At 36.8% G+C, this 17,973-nt stretch overlaps 2 protein-coding genes and 1 long non-coding RNA gene across 8 annotated transcripts in view; 1 reads left to right on the forward strand and 2 right to left on the reverse strand.

Annotated features, from left to right (window-relative positions):
• The window catches only part of frmpd2 (FERM and PDZ domain containing 2), a 57,867-nt gene extending 51,743 nt beyond the window's left edge, over positions 1 to 6,124 (reverse strand). For both annotated transcript variants that reach the window (XM_079845729.1, XM_079845728.1), the window contains exons 1-3: positions 5,934 to 6,124; positions 1,886 to 2,007; positions 1,633 to 1,796 (exon numbers count right to left, since the gene is read on the reverse strand). In XM_079845729.1, coding sequence (XP_079701855.1) covers positions 1,633 to 1,796; positions 1,886 to 2,006 — 285 coding nt within the window. In that variant the 5' untranslated portion in view covers position 2,007; positions 5,934 to 6,124. The remainder of the gene's footprint in view (positions 1 to 1,632; positions 1,797 to 1,885; positions 2,008 to 5,933) is intronic.
• Positions 1 to 17,973, reverse strand: part of LOC307117027 — a 527,365-nt gene that overhangs the window by 214,272 nt on the left and 295,120 nt on the right. The gene's annotated exons all lie outside the window — the stretch shown is intronic.
• mapk8b (mitogen-activated protein kinase 8b) overlaps positions 7,291 to 17,973 on the forward strand; it is a 33,262-nt gene continuing 22,579 nt past the window's right edge. For 2 of the 5 annotated variants that reach the window (XM_079801666.1, XM_079801665.1), the window contains exons 1-4: positions 7,291 to 7,470; positions 15,007 to 15,185; positions 15,289 to 15,418; positions 17,062 to 17,120. In XM_079801666.1, the coding sequence (XP_079657792.1) occupies positions 15,064 to 15,185; positions 15,289 to 15,418; positions 17,062 to 17,120 (311 nt within the window). In that variant the 5' untranslated portion in view covers positions 7,291 to 7,470; positions 15,007 to 15,063. The remainder of the gene's footprint in view (positions 7,471 to 15,006; positions 15,186 to 15,288; positions 15,419 to 17,061; positions 17,121 to 17,973) is intronic. The other 3 variants (XR_013815396.1, XM_079801668.1, XM_079801667.1) reach the window with 2 other exon arrangements.

Consider the following 17,973-nt stretch of genomic DNA (forward strand, 5'->3'; position numbering starts at 1 on the left):
TTTCGTTCATCTTTGGAACACAAATTATGATATTTTTGATGAAATCTGAGCGCTTTTGATCCCTCCATTGACAGTCTACACAACCCACTTTCAAGCCTCAGAAAGGTAGTAAAGGCTTCATTAAAATGGTAAAAATATGTGCACACAAATATTTGGGTGAACCATCCCTTTAAGACACTGACCACTCCTTCTCTTAAAGGTGTCATGAACTGGCTTTTTAAATTTAAATCTGAGGTCAACTTATGACGTTCGTGTGGTTTTTACATTCAGAAACATCATAATGAATAAGTAATAGACTATTTCTGCCCTGGTTTTGAGGCTCTCTCAAGAAACGCTCAGTTTTGATGGGCGTGCCGCACTGAAGACTTGGAAGTAAACGCCCACGGCTAGGATTGGATAAGATTTGCATATTTAATGAGCTTCAGCTCCCCTGAGGTCAGTTGGGAAATGGCAACAGGAATGAATCTCCAACAGGGTTCGCAAAATGTCGTTATCAAACAAACACAAAGATTTATCTCATCCACCCGCGATTGATTGGAATGTTATTTTTTTATTAATGTTAATTGGCCCGCCTGATCGATGGATATAACCGCGAACCGTACACACACACACGCGCGCCCTTCAAATATCAAGTCAAGAGAGTGAACAACGCACATCAAGAAAGCTATCTTAAAAAACTATTTAAGATATTCCGTCGGCAGGCTATAAGACTTTCGTTCTTTTTGATGAAATCTGAGCGCTTTCGGCCCCTCCATTGACAGTCTACACAACTACCACTTTCAAGCCTCAGAAAGGTAGTAAAGGCATCATTAAAGTGGTAAAAAAAAAAAAATTACATTTTGGTAGCCTGTCTGGAAAACAAATAGTCCCGGGACGTTGGGCTTTACGAGCCCTGGCCCATAAACATGTCCGAGTCTGATCCCGATTCGCAATGAACCAACACCACCACAAATAAAGGATTCTCCAGCCTTTGACAGCGTACTAATGTTCAGTTAGACACGTACACATAATCAATACGATCTGTAACAATGCAATACTCTCACATATAAAAAACATTTTTACTCACATTAGTGTGTTGCTTCATTCATTCATGTAATCTCACCCTGTCTGCAAATCCAGTCTCTTGTTTACAAACGAATCCGTGGTTAAATGAAGGAACAGACGCGCAATGTCTTCCCCACGTGAGCTGGATATTCATTAAAAATAAAGTTCATCCATGCATTCATAATATTGGAATCCGAATGAAGCTTATGTGGTATGTTTACTGCTTAGAAGTTGGATCCGGTTTAGCTCCATGTAGGCCTATATCATGTTAGTGGCACAAGTCAGTGGGCGGGGCTACAGAATCAGGCGTTGTTCTTCTTCTGTTGAGGCGGTGGTTCACTACACTCTGACGTCATAGCCGGGCACATTCTGAGATCTCTCGTTTGCTGGGCCTGGTGTCTATAAAAGCATTTCTTTGACTAACAAGGAAGTTTTCAGCTCTGAAACTTACAGGATATTCTTATGTTACCATGACCTTTTATATATCAAAAGCTCAAGCGAAAGTTGATATCTCAATTCATGACCCTTTAACGCTTCAGTAAGAAGGTCAGGCTGGAAAATATCTACTATAATTGTAGGCCAGCTCACCTTCTCCGTGGCCTGTCTTCTGGAGGAAGTGTTGCTCTGTGACATTTCTGGGGAAGTGAACGAGTCCACGGCCTCAGAACGGCCACAAGTCTTGAAGGCAACACTGCCGACTGCAGAAAGGAGCATGGAGCCGGGGCTGATGACACAGCACATGTTACCAGGATCTGGATGAAGGGAAGGAAGTACAATGGTGACAGATTTACGTTGGCAATGAAGGATAAGAGCATGAAAAACAGTTGAAAGAAAACTCTACCTTTACTGGAGATGTCTATCAAGGTGTCTGAAGCACCTAGGAGGAGAGCCCAGACCTCGTCCTCCTCCAGAGGTGCTCCTCGTGACTCCAGCACCTCTGCCAGGGTCACAAACATGCTCATTCTGCCAGCCGCAAAAAACACACAAGCACATTACAATAGCACACAGTTGCTCCGAAAAAGTATGTGTTGGATTTCTTAACTGGTTTTCCCTATCTCGTGAAAATGAAGTACACTTTAGCATACTTTTAAAAAGAGAACTTCTTATGGAATGAATCTACTTAGAAGAACCAATGAGGTTCATTCTTGTGTTACGCATCACGTTTGAGCTTCTGCAAGAACCAATGAGGTTCATTCTCGTGTTATGCAGCACGTTTTAGCTTCAGCGAGAGCCAATGAGGTTAATTCTTGTGTTACGCATCACGTTTGAGCTTCAGCGAGAACCAATGAGGTTCATTCTTGTGTTACGCATCACGTTTGAGCTTCAGCGAGAACCAATGAGGTTCATTCTTGTGTTATGCATCACGTTTGAGCTTCAGCAAGAACCAATGAGGTTCATTCTTGTGTTACGCATCACGTTTGAGCTTCAGCAAGAACCAATGAGGTTCATTCTCGTGTTACGCATCACGTTTGAGCTTCAGCAAGAACCAATGAGGTTCATTCTCGTGTTACGCATCACGTTTGAGCTTCAGCAAGAACCAATGAGGTTCATTCTCGTGTTACGCATCACGTTTGAGCTTCAGCAAGAACCAATGAGGTTCATTCTCGTGTTACGCATCACGTTTGAGCTTCTTCAAGAACCAATGAGGTTCATTCTTGTGTTACGCATCACGTTTGAGCTTCAGCAAGAACCAATGAGGTTCATTCTCGTGTTACGCATCACGTTTGAGCTTCAGCAAGAACCATTGAGGTTCATTCTCGTGTTACGCATCACGTTTGAGCTTCTTCAAGAACCAATGAGGTTCATTCTTGTGTTACGCATCACGTTTGAGCTTCCTCAAGAACCAATGAGGTTCATTTTTGTGTTACGCAGCACGTTTGAGCTTCAGCAAGAACCAATGAGGTTCATTCTCGTGTTACGCATCATGTTTGAGCTTCAGCAAGAACCAATGAGGTTCATTCTTGTGTTACGCATCACGTTTGAGCTTCCTCAAGAACCAATGAGGTTCATTCTCGTGTTACGCATCACATTTGAGCTTCCTCAAGAACCAATGAGGTTCATTCTCGTGTTACGCATCACGTTTGAGCTTCAGCAAGAACCAATGAGGTTCATTCTTGTGTTACGCATCACGTTTGAGCTTCCTCAAGAACCAATGAGGTTCATTTTTGTGTTACGCAGCACGTTTGAGCTTCAGCAAGAACCAATGAGGTTCATTCTCGTGTTACGCATCATGTTTGAGCTTCAGCAAGAACCAATGAGGTTCATTCTTGTGTTACGCATCACGTTTGAGCTTCCTCAAGAACCAATGAGGTTCATTCTCGTGTTACGCATCACATTTGAGCTTCCTCAAGAACCAATGAGGTTCATTCTCGTGTTACGCATCATGTTTGAGCTTCAGCAAGAACCAATGAGGTTCATTCTTGTGTTACGCATCACGTTTGAGCTTCCTCAAGAACCAATGTGGTTCATTCTCGTGTTACGCATCACGTTTGAGCTTCCTCAAGAACCAATGAGGTTCATTTTTGTGTTACGCATCACGTTTGAGCTTCCTCAAGAACCAATGAGGTTCATTCTCGTGTTACGCATCACGTTTTAGCTTCAGCGAGAGCCAATGAGATTTGTTTCTTGTGTGACGCATCACGTTTGAGCTTCAGCGAGAACCAATGAGGTTCATTCTTGTATTACGCATCACGTTTGAGCTTCAGCGAGAACCAATGAGGTTCATTCTTGTGCTACGCATCACGTTTGAGCTTCAGCAAGAACCAATGAGGTTCATTCTCGTGTTACACATCACGTTTGAGCTTCAGCAACAACCAATCAGGTTCATTCTCGTGTTACGCAGCACATATTTGAGCTTCAGCAAGAACCTGGTAGTTGTGTAGCTGCCAATGGATGGTCAGAAATATCTCAGATTTCATCAAAAAGATCTTCATTATGTTCTGAAGATGAATGAAAGTCTTATGGGTTTGGAATAATACAAATTAAAAATTTTGGGTGAACTAACCCATTAAGAAACAGTCTGGTTTCTTTTTTTAAAATATACTTTTAAGATTTGAACTATACTACAAAGTGCATATTCAAATCAGTTAAGCAATTTTCGTAGGCAATAAGGAAACCTTTGGACTTCATAACTGGTTTTCCCTTGTTTGGCAGGAAACACCTCCAATCTTTCTGTGGACTCAAGGTTAGTTGACTTGTAACTCCAATTAACTTTTAGCCTAGGGATTCACAAACTCTTTCCCCCCCGCACTGTGGACATTACACATTTGTTCACATACCATTGTGTTTTACTTGCAGACTGCTGTTTATTGAAGGTATGATTCAATTTAATGAGCATTGTATGCAGAAATTCACATACTTTTTCCTCAAGTACTTCATAAGCTAGCAACATATTTGAGTACCTAACACAAAATAAGATATTTTTGCCCATGTGAAAGTCAACTGGACTCCGTGGACTTTCATTGTATGGACAGAAAAGCTCAGACACATTTAAGTGTCTTCTTTTGTGTTAAACATTCGGAATGACATGAGGGTGAGCAAATTATTACAGTCCTTTCATTTTTGGATGAAATGACCCTTTGATTGCTGATGACTGTAACCTTCTAAGGTCCATCATTACATCTTCATTACATTTGTGTAGATTGGCAAGCTATGATTAGCAAAAGTACAGTCTAGGGCAAATCTCTGTACCACAGTAGTTAAACGGGGGAACTATGCTTGCATTGAACGTAACACTGCACATCTTTTCTTCATTTCAGTCTCGCTTTTGCACACTTGCATACAAGACCTTCGCTCTAGTAATTGGCTTTAAGAGAGCCTGGTATCCACCAAAGTTTTTGCTATATTGCTCTAAGGTGTCTTCTAACTAAAGTTAAAGCACCATAAAAATGTTCATTAAAAGACTGATGTCATTAACATGTAATGCCGTTCACGATGCATGTTACAACATACAGTATGACAATTTCCTCCTAAAGAATGAATGAGGTTTTTCCAGTTGTACGCAGGCTCAAACAAAGGTTGATCAGTTGATCTTGTGCTGGAGTACTAATTAACATGCAAATTGGCTCGCAAAAGTATATTTTCAATATTACACTATAAATGCTGGGTTAAAAACAACCCAAGTTGGGTTGAAAATGGACAAACCCAACAATTGAGTTGTTTTAACCCAGCGGTTGGGTTAAATGTTTGTTTAAAACAACCCAATTGCTGGGTTTGTCCATTTTCAACCCAACTTGGGTTGTTTTTAACCCAGTGTACTTCAAAGCATCTTGTTCTACTATATAACTTTGATATAAACTGATTTTAATATAATTGTAATTGCATTTATGCAGTAAAATGCCTCTGTAAACATGCCGGTTGACCTCCGTAGTGGATTAGCGTGACTTTTGCCCCTCAGGAGTCATTTTCTTTGAATCATGGAGTAGAAACAGTCTTTTCTTTACTACAATACACTCATTTCAAGAGATTCACCTCACTGTATGTACCTTAGAAATGAATATTTGTCACGATTTTCTCTCTTTGACAGAATGATACTGTGATTAAAGACTTGCCCCAAGTTCAACGTGTCTTCTACACTGAAATATTAACATAATAGCATCACTTATCTTTTCTGAACTATAATATAAATGTTGTGTGAGGATATTATAAATGCCATGTATGAACAGGCAAACCACTCTAAATTTCATTATTACACCTGCCACAAAGAGTTTAACTGTGCAAGAGGCTTTAAAACTGGAAGGGAAAATAAATAGTTGTTATTAAACTGTCAAATATTAGAGAGAAGGCCATCTCCTTCCACTAACACCGTGCTTCCCACATTTCTGTGTGCTAGGACATTGTATTTATCTATAACTGTATAAGTTCAAGGACAAGTTGTAAAGCATGTTTACCTTTCTACATTCGATATACGCAGAGTTGTCCTCCGGATATCTTCTGCTCTGTAAAAATCCTTTCAAGCATCGTGCTCTGTGTCTCTCAAATACATACAGACACAAACACTACTTTTATAATCATTGATATCACCGGTATTATCTGGGAGCATTTCCTCCATTTAAATGTTGTCTCTGCTGTGTTTTAGCTTAATTAGTCCTATTCTTAGAGCCCAGACATAAGAACTCAATTGGATTAGAGCAAAGGTATGACAGGTCAGTGGGCGACCAATCAGTGTGTCCAAACTCCCTAATCTAACTCAGACGTGAAGTATGACTCTGTATATTTCATGTCCAGTACAGTCTATTCTCATGATGCATTCACAGAATGTTATGTATGATTGAAAGATTTCAGAAGGATCCCTCGCATGATTTCCTTTTTGTCACATAAATAACTTTTTACACTTGAAAATCTGTATCCTATTATTGCTTTAAAGGGATCCCCTGGTGTTAAGACTTTAAGTCAATGCTGTGTTTAATAATTCAGTAATTATTACACACACACACACGCGTTGTGTTTTCATGTTTTATGGGGACTTTCCATTGACATAATAGTTTTTATACTGTACAAACTGTTTATTTACATTTACCTAGTATGATTTATAAGCAGTTTTCCTCATGGGGACCAAAAAATGTCCTCACAAGAGCAAAGATTGCCTTTATTTGGATATATTTGGACATTTTCTTTGTTCCCATTATGCCAGGTTTACCAGGCCACACACACAATGTATGCATGTTCATAATATATTTTCTAATACTATTTTTCTTCCATAACATCTTCCTTCAGACTAGTAAAACTGCACATTTAAGTGTTTATTGTATTACTTTTTAACTATTTGTGTCTGTAAATCTCAATTATAATACATATATTTAAAGGATGTTTTCTCAAAAAAGTCATTCGCCTGGTTTGTGTAACATTTTATTCCTAAAAACATGTTTTCGTCAGTATTTCGATTTATGGAGTTTTGAGAAATCAGAGATCCCCTCTGTAAACTAATATGTCAACAAACAATGTGCACATGTATTCAACATAGTCTATATTTAATTAGATAATGTTTAATTTGTGTATGTGAACATTTGTAATTATTTAACCGGGGATTTTTTACCCTTTTCACTTCGCGTCCATTCTTGACATCTTCGGTTTTAGAAGGTAAAATGTTGACATGATGTGTCATTTCGCTCTCTTTAGTTCTGTTTATGTGCTTCAAGTAACATTGAATGAAAGCGATTTCTCTCAATATTCAGAGAGTACTAAACAACGCGACGTCATGGGCAAAGCGCAGGAACTGCGTACGTCACATTCACGCAAAGCTACGGTGACGTAGTACGCAAGTGTCCGCAGCTCAAGGCCTGCCAGTGGACGGAAGAGCACAGTGAGCGCAGAGCTTGTGTCTTCAAGTGGAAAACAAGACGAATACAACGCACCGCTGTGCTCTGTGTGAACACACGAGTCCTTGTATGAATCTTGTCTTGAATCGTCTGTATATCTTTTAGGAGGGTGAGTAAACACTTGCAGTTTTACCGCTGATGTTTTTAAGGTGGGTTGTGGGGGAGGGTAACCCTGAGTTGCTGCTGTAAAACACCACAGTAAACACCGTTGAGTCGCTAGTTTGAGCTGGTCATTTGGGAGAACAATATCTTAGGGTGTTATATTTCACTTATTGAGGATTAATGTGTTTTATAGTGTGTTGTGCAATGTACCATTTCGATATGACACATGTAATGGTACAGTGATGGTAGTAATACAGTCGAAATCTTATATATACACCATGGTAATGGATTGTTTACCATATGGTGATTCATATACTATGATATTTACATGGTACTTAACATCGAATATTATAGTAAATGTCTTAAACATTGTATTTTATGCTACTAAAACATGGTAAACCCACTTTTTTGTCATTCTGATGTGTACATTTAGCTCCTATAAGTGAGCCTGGACCACAAAACCAAAATTTTTTGGATAATAAATAAGCTTTCCATTGATGTATGTTTTGTTAGGATAGGGTGATATTTTGCCGAGATACAACAATTCAAAAATCTGGAATTTGAGGGTGCTCAAATATTGAGTAAATCGCCTTTTAAAGTTGTCCAAATGAAGTCCTCAGCAATGCATATTACTAATAATAATACATTTTTTTAATATATATATTTACGGTAGGAAATTTACAAAATATCTTAATGGAACATTATCGTTACTTAATATCTTAATGATTTTTGGCATAAAAGAAAAATGTATAATGTTGACCCATACAATGTAATGTTGGTTATTTCCACAAATATACCCGTGCAACTTATGACTGATTATGTATCACAGTAAATGTATATTATGGTACTAAAACATGGTAAACCTACATTTTTTCATTCTGATGTGTAAATTTAGATCCTAGATATTGACATTGGCTGTGTTTCAAAACCTAATGAGCTGCCCACATTGATAATATTCCTCCCTAACATCTCTATGATGCCCAAAAAAGCTGTTTTATGTAGGAAGCTCATCGATTTGAGACGGCCATTTGTGCCCATGTATAACTCGCGGTGTTCAGATAGTACAGAACAGATTGTCTTTCACAGTACACACCAGTTTTGATTTGATTTCAATGCAGTGTAATGGACTCATCTGGAGGTGTGAGGAGCCGGATCAGAGAAATTGAGGTCATTGGTTGTGGTGGATGGATGCCGGTGTTGTGAGATGTTGAATTCAGGGCATTCGGGTGCGGTTCTCAATATTATTTTAGGAGATGATTGACACTTTCTATTCACATTGATGTTAAAGAATGCATTGTCCGGAGTATGAATTAAAATTCAATTAAGTACAAAGTCCCGATCCCTCAGGTATTGATGCACCATTATACATTGTGTTGAAATGTGTCAAAGGGATAGTTCACCCAAAAATTACAATTTTGGCATCATTTACTCGCCCTCAAGTTGTTCCAAACCTGTATGAGTTTCTTTCTTCTGCTGAACACAAAAGAAGATATTTTCAAGAATGTTGGTAACTGGACACCGCCAACGTTCTTCAAAATATCTTCTTAAAAAACCTCCTCCTTTTGTCACAATACTTCAGCTTTCATTTTTTTATAATAGGATTGTAATATATTATCAATATAATATGCAAGGATAAAGTTTACAGTGGCTTCATAAATGAATTAAAAGCATAAAAAAGTAAAACACACCTGATGCACATTCTTTGTTCTTCATTTTCTAGAAGTATAGAGTTGAAGAACATTGCTGTATTTTTGTGTAGTTAATTGACCGTTCGCAAAGACCCGCCCCCTTTAGTTACTGTTGCTATGTCGCTCTCACACCACACACACACATTCTCACGTAGAGAAAATACATCGCGGAGCAAAGGACACTGACAACACGCCGACAGACAGGACAGAGCAAGTTACTTTTTGATATGAAACAAAGTCTCAACTTTGAAATGGTCATTTTTTTAAAATAAATGTAAACAATAAATAGCGTTTTGTAGCTCTTTAATGTGTGGTGATGGCTGTAGCGCCTCAGTTAAAGCTGCTCGTGAACCGATCATCTCTTCCTTCTAGTTCATTGATAAGCACGAAATAAACATGAATGAACACTAAAAGAAATGTTGTTTCAACCGCGGAAAGACGTCAGTACACATCGCTTTCCGCGCCGACGTTAATCTACTAACTCTCTTGACTGCTTTGTCGGACAAAAGGGCAGATTCAGCGATGTGATTGGTCAGATCTCCTGTCAATCAAACTTGTGGAGAAGGGTGAATTAAGGGAAGGTCCACCGCCATCTTAGTGCTGGGCGGTATATCGAGTTTGTACGATATATCGAATGTATTTTTTAGAAACAATATGGATTGAGGCAATACCGTTTATATCGATATACAGTAGATTGATACGAACGCATCTGCACAACTTGTCCTAAACATGACACATGCTTTATATTAAGGGCTTCAAAATAACTGGTAAGATATAGTTAACACGTAGGTTTGGGGCAAGCTGCTTTAAACTATCCGGTTGTTAAGTGTGACTGTGCTAATATACACACACAATGTGGTGTAATACTACATTTTTAAAAAAAAAAACAAAACCTTTATCTCCATACCAAAATTCCAGATGGCCAGACAGTGATTCATCTTTTATAAATCGTTAAAATATTAATATCTGTGACGCTGTGAGCACAGAGACTGTTGTGTAGACTGAAAATATTTAACATTTTATGTTTGATGTTTAATATGAATAAATAGCGCTCATAAACGGCCTTCGATGGCATTAAGTGAAACGAGTTGAGGCTTGGACCCAGAAACTGCGTTCCTTACGTCACGACTTAAAGCTGCACTATGTAACTTTTCCGTCCGCTAGAGGTCGCCTGTTCAAAACAAAGGTGTAGTTTGAAGACGGCACGTTTTACTCTTGGGACATGTGGTCATCAAATCATGTTGATGGATGTGATTATTAACGTTACTGTAGTCTGAAGCAGAGTGTTGTGGAGCTGAGGAACCGCTGGAGCGATTGTTAACGAGACGAGCGGTGGGACTTTTATTATGACACAGTCACCGGCGCCACTTCCGGTTTTCCGGTCATGAGGTAACGCAGCTCTGTTTATCATATTAGACACATCTGAGTGTGTTAATGATGTTATGACGTTACTCTGTGCGTTCTCTCGGCGGCTGCTTTGACACTTGTTCACACTGCAGTGAGAGTAAAGCGTTTCTGCAAAATAAAACCAGAAACCGAGAGTAACGCAGATATGAGGCCATCGACAGGCCACGCCCTCACACGTCCCAGTTCCTCGGTTAAAATAGCAATTTCTCGCGATTTACAAATAGTTGGAAACATTTGGGATATTGTAAGTACTCAACTGAACAACATATGTAACACTGGCCTAGTGGTTTTTGGATATTTTACTAAAACATTTTTACATTGTACACCTTTAACAAACGGATACAAGTAAGTATATTTTCATGAAAGTGACCATTATAATGGGGTAATCAAATGTAATATGCTAATAGGCTTTTTTTGTTTAGTGCATTATTAATTTAGTTTTTAGATTGTAATGTTAGAATGTATTGTGATTTTAACCCCCTTTTTGCACATAATATATTGCATAGCCTACATTACATTCACTGTATTTGTTTATAGCCTTCAATATCATTGTTTTTAGGACATCATTGGGCGGGATGTGAAGTATTATTAAAATAAATTTTTTATCCGAATAGAAAAAACGTAGAAAATACCGGGATATATCCTGCCATTCAACCAAAAAATACAGAGATATGATTTTTTTTGACCATATCGCTCAGCCCTACTTACTCCGACCAAAGTGACTTCCTGACGTGTAAACACGACATTCCAACTCGTAAATGGGTCATTTCGTGTTAACTCAACCAGAAGTCACCTACATTTTAAAATTTTGATTAAAAAAAAATTCTGGGGAACGAAATACATAAATGAAGAAGAAGAAAGCCAAAATATAAAGGGCAGATTTACTAACAGCTTGTGCGAATGAAAACCCTTTTTTCAGGATTTACTAAAGACAAGACGCAGTGAAAAATTGGCGATGAAAATGAGTGCACAGTTATTTTTTGCATCTAATCTTATGTATTTGTAGGAATTTCCCTTTCAGATGCAATATTGATGGGAGGAAAGTATTTATATTAATCATCTGAGGTGATTTACTAAGGCTTGTGCTCGTCAATTTACTGGTGTTTTCGCCATTATTCACCGCCTAAGAAAAGCATGTCTTAAACCAGATGCTAATTTGCGCTCTTGCATTGGTCATTATGGAAATGATCCGGTTGCATCTGTGTTCTTTAATTTGCGCTTTAATCACGTGCCAAACTTCCACTCACATCTGCCCTTTTGTGGAATTGCACTCTCGCGCTAATTTGGCCTTTTTAGTAAATCTGGCCCCGAATGTCATGAATGTATATTTGAGTAATCCACTGTTTTGCAGAGGAGGGTCAAAATGACAATTTCGATCTGAGATTTAAAGCCAAATTACAGAGGGTAATATGGCAGAATAATTATTTAATTTTTACATAGAGATCTATTAGTAAAATCTGTTGATTTTAGCCATTTTTGTTGCATTATATGCCAACCGTGACTGTACAAAAATGGGGAAAACCCTTTGTTGTCATTTGGTTTTTGACCACTGAAAATGGAGCCAAATTACTCATGGAGCCAAATTAAGATCTCCATATCTATGGGATTGAACATTGTAGGGCCTTTAAAATTAAGATCCCAAAAGAAAAGTTTGTTAAGAACCAGAATCTAAAAGGATATTAAGATATCTTTAATACTTCTTGAGTTACAGGCATGCAAACTTGGTGCAAAACAACACAAGAAGTGCTTTTTTCGCATTTGAGCGATCACCGTTGGCATATAATGAAACAACGACGGCTTAAGTCAACATATTTTATTAATAGACCTACCAATCTCTGTGTAACAATGAACAAAATGATGCTGCCATCTTTTTAAAGCTATTTTTACCCCCCTGTAATTTGGCTCCAAATTTCATTTTGACCCTCCTCTACGAAACATTCATGACATTTAATATTTTGGCTCTCATCACCATTTATGTTTGCCTTTCTTCAGAAATAACATTCACTATATTTGTTTTGAAAGGCAGGATGTGAAATACTTTTTACATATACGCAAAATTAATTTTAACCGATTAATTTGTTGGTTATTTCCACAATTAATCGATTATCAAAATAATCATTAGCCTAGTTTTCACAGTCTTTTATTCTGTAGACTATAATGCTTTAGGGTAAAATAAACCAGAGTTTTTTTGACTCTTTAAAGCATATTGTCAAAGACGTGTAATGTCATGGTAGGGCTCCTTGATACATGCCTTGAGTGGAAATAATGCACCATGTGAACAGAAAATCACAGGGACGAGGGGCTTTTACCGACGTAAAGAGGACAAGTCGTATTTGCGGCTGTCATTGCAGCATCCTCAGCATAATATTCTAAATTTGAGTAATGACTGTCTCAGCCTGGGTCACTTGTTTTCAGTTCCCTGAGCAGTGTACCTGTTTAAATATGTATTTCTGCTTCAAGGCACTATAACGCTGACGATGCGTTAAGATGCGGCTTCGCTGCTGCTTCTCAGGTCAGATTCGTCACCCACTCTGCACAGCGTGCATTTGTAATCAACCACAAAAAAAAGAGACATATCCATCTCTAAACATAGCTCAGTTTTTAAGCAGAAGCAAATGCTATCATTTTGGCATTGGACTAAGACTATGCAACAGAGAAATGTTCTTCTAACTACAGATTCCTTTGTCCAAGATCCATCCAGCATTTGTAGTGATTTATTTTTTACAAACTGCTTGAACTAGAGGGTCAACGATTTAATATCTGATTTTGTTGGGTACCCAGTGGACACTGCAGATTAAGCAATGCTTCTTTCCTATATTAATAACAAATGGCAAACAGAATGGGATCTACAGTCAAACCAAAACGTATTCAGACACCTTCAACATTTCTCACATTATCACAGTTTATTCTCTATAGTTTAGAAAATGGTAATAATATATGACAAGAACTCAAGAGTGTCAGAACAAATTCTTCTTGATAATGTCAGATAACTTTAATAGAAAGGGATGTAATGGATTACAATCAGCTGTTATATTTAAGAACACAATTAGATAATACCAATTTAACTCAACCAATGACCAAGCCACGCTTCATTTTGTTCAGTCTGTGGTGTCAAAGGTCACATTAGCAATTAAAGAGAAAACACTTCAGCAGAACATGCTCAGCTCAAAGTGTCTGAATCATTTTGCTCACAAATTTGTATCAGTTTTACTGTAGTCACTGTATGAAGACTGTTTGGGTCTAATATGTCACAGTTTACTTTATTTTGCTCTCCTCACATCATAAATTAACTATAGTGTCCTGCACACACTGGTAAAACATTATATCTGGTGTCTGAATCATTTTTGGTTACATATACTTTGAACAAACTCCATGAAAACAGCCCCAATGTTGGAAGAAGTTTCTATAAATTCTCAAACCGATGGGAGCAGATTGTGTATGCCGGCCATTCCAGGATGACACAATTTTAAAATACTAGGAGAAAATCCACCAACAAAAACTCTTTATCATTGAAACATGTTTCATTAGATTGCCCTCTTTATCCTAGTTTTTATTTTTTAGCAAAATTAAACCAAATATAGTTTTAAGCAAAAATAAATTGATAAATCATAATTTTTTTTTCTCGCCATGAAAATAGCCACAGAAGCTGGCATGGCGTTAAAAAAGCAAACAAACTTTCCACAGCATTTTGGTATTTGCCTTGACTTTCATGGCAATACATTAAGACATATATATATATATATATATATATATATATATATATATATATATATATATATATATATATATATATATATATATATATATATATATATATATATATATATATATATATATATATATATATATATATATATATATATATATATATATATATATATATATATATATATATATATATAATTATTTATTTGATATTTTGCACCATTTTGTGATATTCATATTAATTTATCTTGATATTTATGCCTTTGCTCTGGATTTCTCTCATCTAGTTAAAAATAAAGCATTTATTTCACTATATTATATGTACAAAGAAGAATATGTAGTAATAAATGGCAATATTTACCTACATATATATTATTGATTAATCGCATCCAAAATAAAAGTTCATGTTTACATAATATATGTGTGTACTCTATATAATTATGTCTAAATACACACTCTTTCATGGATATATTTAAGAAATATTTGCATGTATATATAATTTAATTAATATATACAAATACATTTTTCTTAAATGTATACATGCATGTATTTATATAAACATAATATATATATATTAAATGGCACTGTATGTTACATGCAGCTGCATTTATGAGCTTTATCTGACTTTGATGGTCAAGTTCCTTAGCAAACCAGATTATATGTTCTCTCTTTTCAACGGTAAACCTTAAACCAATCCAGATGAAAGTGTACTCACTCATTTCTTTTTCTTTTTGTCTTTTCAGATTTTGAAGGTGAAGTTTTTCTTGAATGCCCAAGACACAGTCAGTACGGTTTTCAACATGAATAGGAATAAGCGTGAGAAAGAATATTACAGCATAGATGTTGGAGATTCAACGTTCACCGTTTTGAAGCGCTACCAGAATTTAAGACCAATCGGGTCTGGAGCACAAGGCATCGTCTGGTAAGTTTAATGCATTTAATTAAACTGCTTCTTACAGGCTGTCATTGAGACAGCTCATAAAAGAAAGTGTGCTGAATGAAAAACGTATTTTACTTTTTTCTAGCTCTGCATATGACCACGTCCTTGAGCGAAATGTTGCAATTAAGAAACTTAGCCGACCCTTTCAGAACCAAACCCATGCCAAACGGGCCTACAGAGAACTGGTCCTGATGAAGTGTGTCAACCACAAAAACGTAAGACATGTTTCGTTCTGTCTCTATGTATGTATATATACATATAAATTCATTTAATGTAATTTTATGTTAGTAATGTAAGTATAATTTATATCCTGTGATCAAATCTGAATTTTCAGCATCATTACTTCAGTCTTCAGTGTCACCTGATCCTTCAGAAATCATTCTAATATGATGATTTGATGCTCAAGAAACACTTATTATATTATTATCAATGTTGAAAACAGTTGTGCTGCTTCATATTTTTGTGGAAACACTGATTCCTTGATGAATAGAAAGAGCAGAAAAGAAGGAAAAGCATTTATACATCTTTTGGTAACATTATAAATGTCACTTTAGATCAATTTAATGCACCCTTGCTGAGTAAAAGTATACATTTATTTAAGAAAATAAATCAAAGTTTTGAATGGTAGTGCATATTTTGGGTTACACTTTATTTAAGGTGTCCTTGTTACAGTCAGTGTTGGGTAATTTACTCTAAAAACGTTATTAGTTACTAATTACATCTTCAAGTGTGTAATTAAATTACTGTACAAATTACTCCAACAAGTATTTAAAGGGATAGTTCGCCCAAAATGAAAATGATCCCATGATTTGCTCCCCCTCAAGTCATCCTAGTGTATATGACATTCTTCTTTCAGACGACTACAATCAGAGTTATATTAAAAATGTCCTGGCTCTTCCAAGCTTTATAATGGCAGTGAATGATTGTGTCGTTTATGAAGTCCATAAAAGTGCATCTATCCACCATAATACTGCTCCACACGGCTCCGGGGTGTTAATAAAGGCCTTCTGAAGCAAAGTGGCGCATTTGTGCAAGAAAAATATCCATATTTAAAACTTTATAGACAAAAATAACTAGCAGAAGGCCTTTATTAACCCCCGTAGCCATGTGGAGCGGTTATATGATGTATAGATGCACTTTTATGTTTTTTTTTATGGCTAATTTTCATTTTTGGGTGAACTATCCCTTTAATTACTTATTACTTTCTAAACCCTATATCAACCGTCACTAGTTAAGTGCATCAAGACATGTAACAGCTCTTTAAATTCATTCAAATAAATAATATAAAACTACATAAATGATTCTTATTAACTGACCAAAGTATTACAAATGTGAGAAGGATGCATAAAATCATAAATATTGATGTTAAATGAATTCCACTATTGTATTATATATATATTATATATAAAATTGTTCTACAGCCTATGCACAGTATTAAATTCAATTACATCAGCCGTTACTGTATTTAACAGAACAAATAAGAGTTCCCTTACTTTACTTTTCAAGGAAAAAGTTACTAGTTACTAAGTGATTAGTTACTGTAATTGAGTTGCACCCAGCACTTGTTACAGTGTAATTATATATTTAAGTGCTGAGTAATATTAATGAACTACATGTACTTACTATAGGGTTAGGATTAGGTTTTTTGTAGGGTTAGTTGCATGTAGTTATACATCATTTTTTGTTATTACTATAGTAAGTACATGTAACAAGGACACTGTAAAGTAAAGTGTTACCTCATTTTGTAATGATTTATTTTGGATAGTAAGAACTTAATATTGTCATTATCATAGATGGACAAATTCAACCAGGTGATCATGTTTCCACATCTTTCATGCACTGTGCTTTCATTTCACAGATAATTGGCTTGTTAAATGTGTTCACGCCACAGAAGACACTTGAAGAATTCCAGGATGTGTAAGTTTTTTTCTTTTGTGAATTGGAATGTATTTGAAATGCCTTGTAAAATATAAAATGTATGACTAATAGGGCTGGGTATCGAGTTTGATACTTTTTAGGTACCAACCTAATTGCCTCGATACTATCGAGTATCATAAAAGGTCTTGTCATTCGATATCTAAGGGGTTAAGCATGATGCAGCATGATTGGCTGTGGTGGAAAAAACACTAGTTTATGCCGGTTACGCCCAGAGACGTGACTCGCACGTGAGGCTGTAGTGTGTTACCCCGACTGCGGCGCATTATGGTGTAAATAAGGGGTAAGCGTCCCAACCCACATAGATGGAAAAGATATGGAAAAGATCAAAAGTGTGGCTACATTTCATTAGACTCGATTGCCACCAACACGCAATGTAATATTCACGACAAGATCATTGCTACTAAGACCGACAACACAACAAATCTGAAGCACTTGACAGTGCACGGCTGATTTATACTTCTGCGTCGGACCTACGCCGCAAGTTACACGTCGGTTTTCATTTATACTTCTGCGTTGTTGTCCGCGTCGATGTGCAATTACACATGCAGGCCGCTAGTTGGCAGTGTCACAAGGCAAAAGCTGAAGGAGAAGCAGCTTGTTGTGTACATTGTTGGAGAAGCAGCAGCATCAAATAGACAGCAACTTTTCTTGCAGCCTGAGTTGTTGTATCTTATACTAGGGATGCACGATATTATCGGCACGACATCGGAATCGGCCGATAAATGCATAAAATATAAAAAACGTATATATAAAAATTATGCCGATATGCCTTGCCGATATGATAACGTGTTGAAACAAGCCTGCAATAACTCACATGTGCAAGGACTGCTAT

The sequence above is a fragment of the Gobio gobio genome (assembly GCF_949357685.1).
Source record: "Gobio gobio genome assembly, chromosome: 20".
NCBI lineage: Eukaryota > Metazoa > Chordata > Actinopteri > Cypriniformes > Gobionidae > Gobio > Gobio gobio.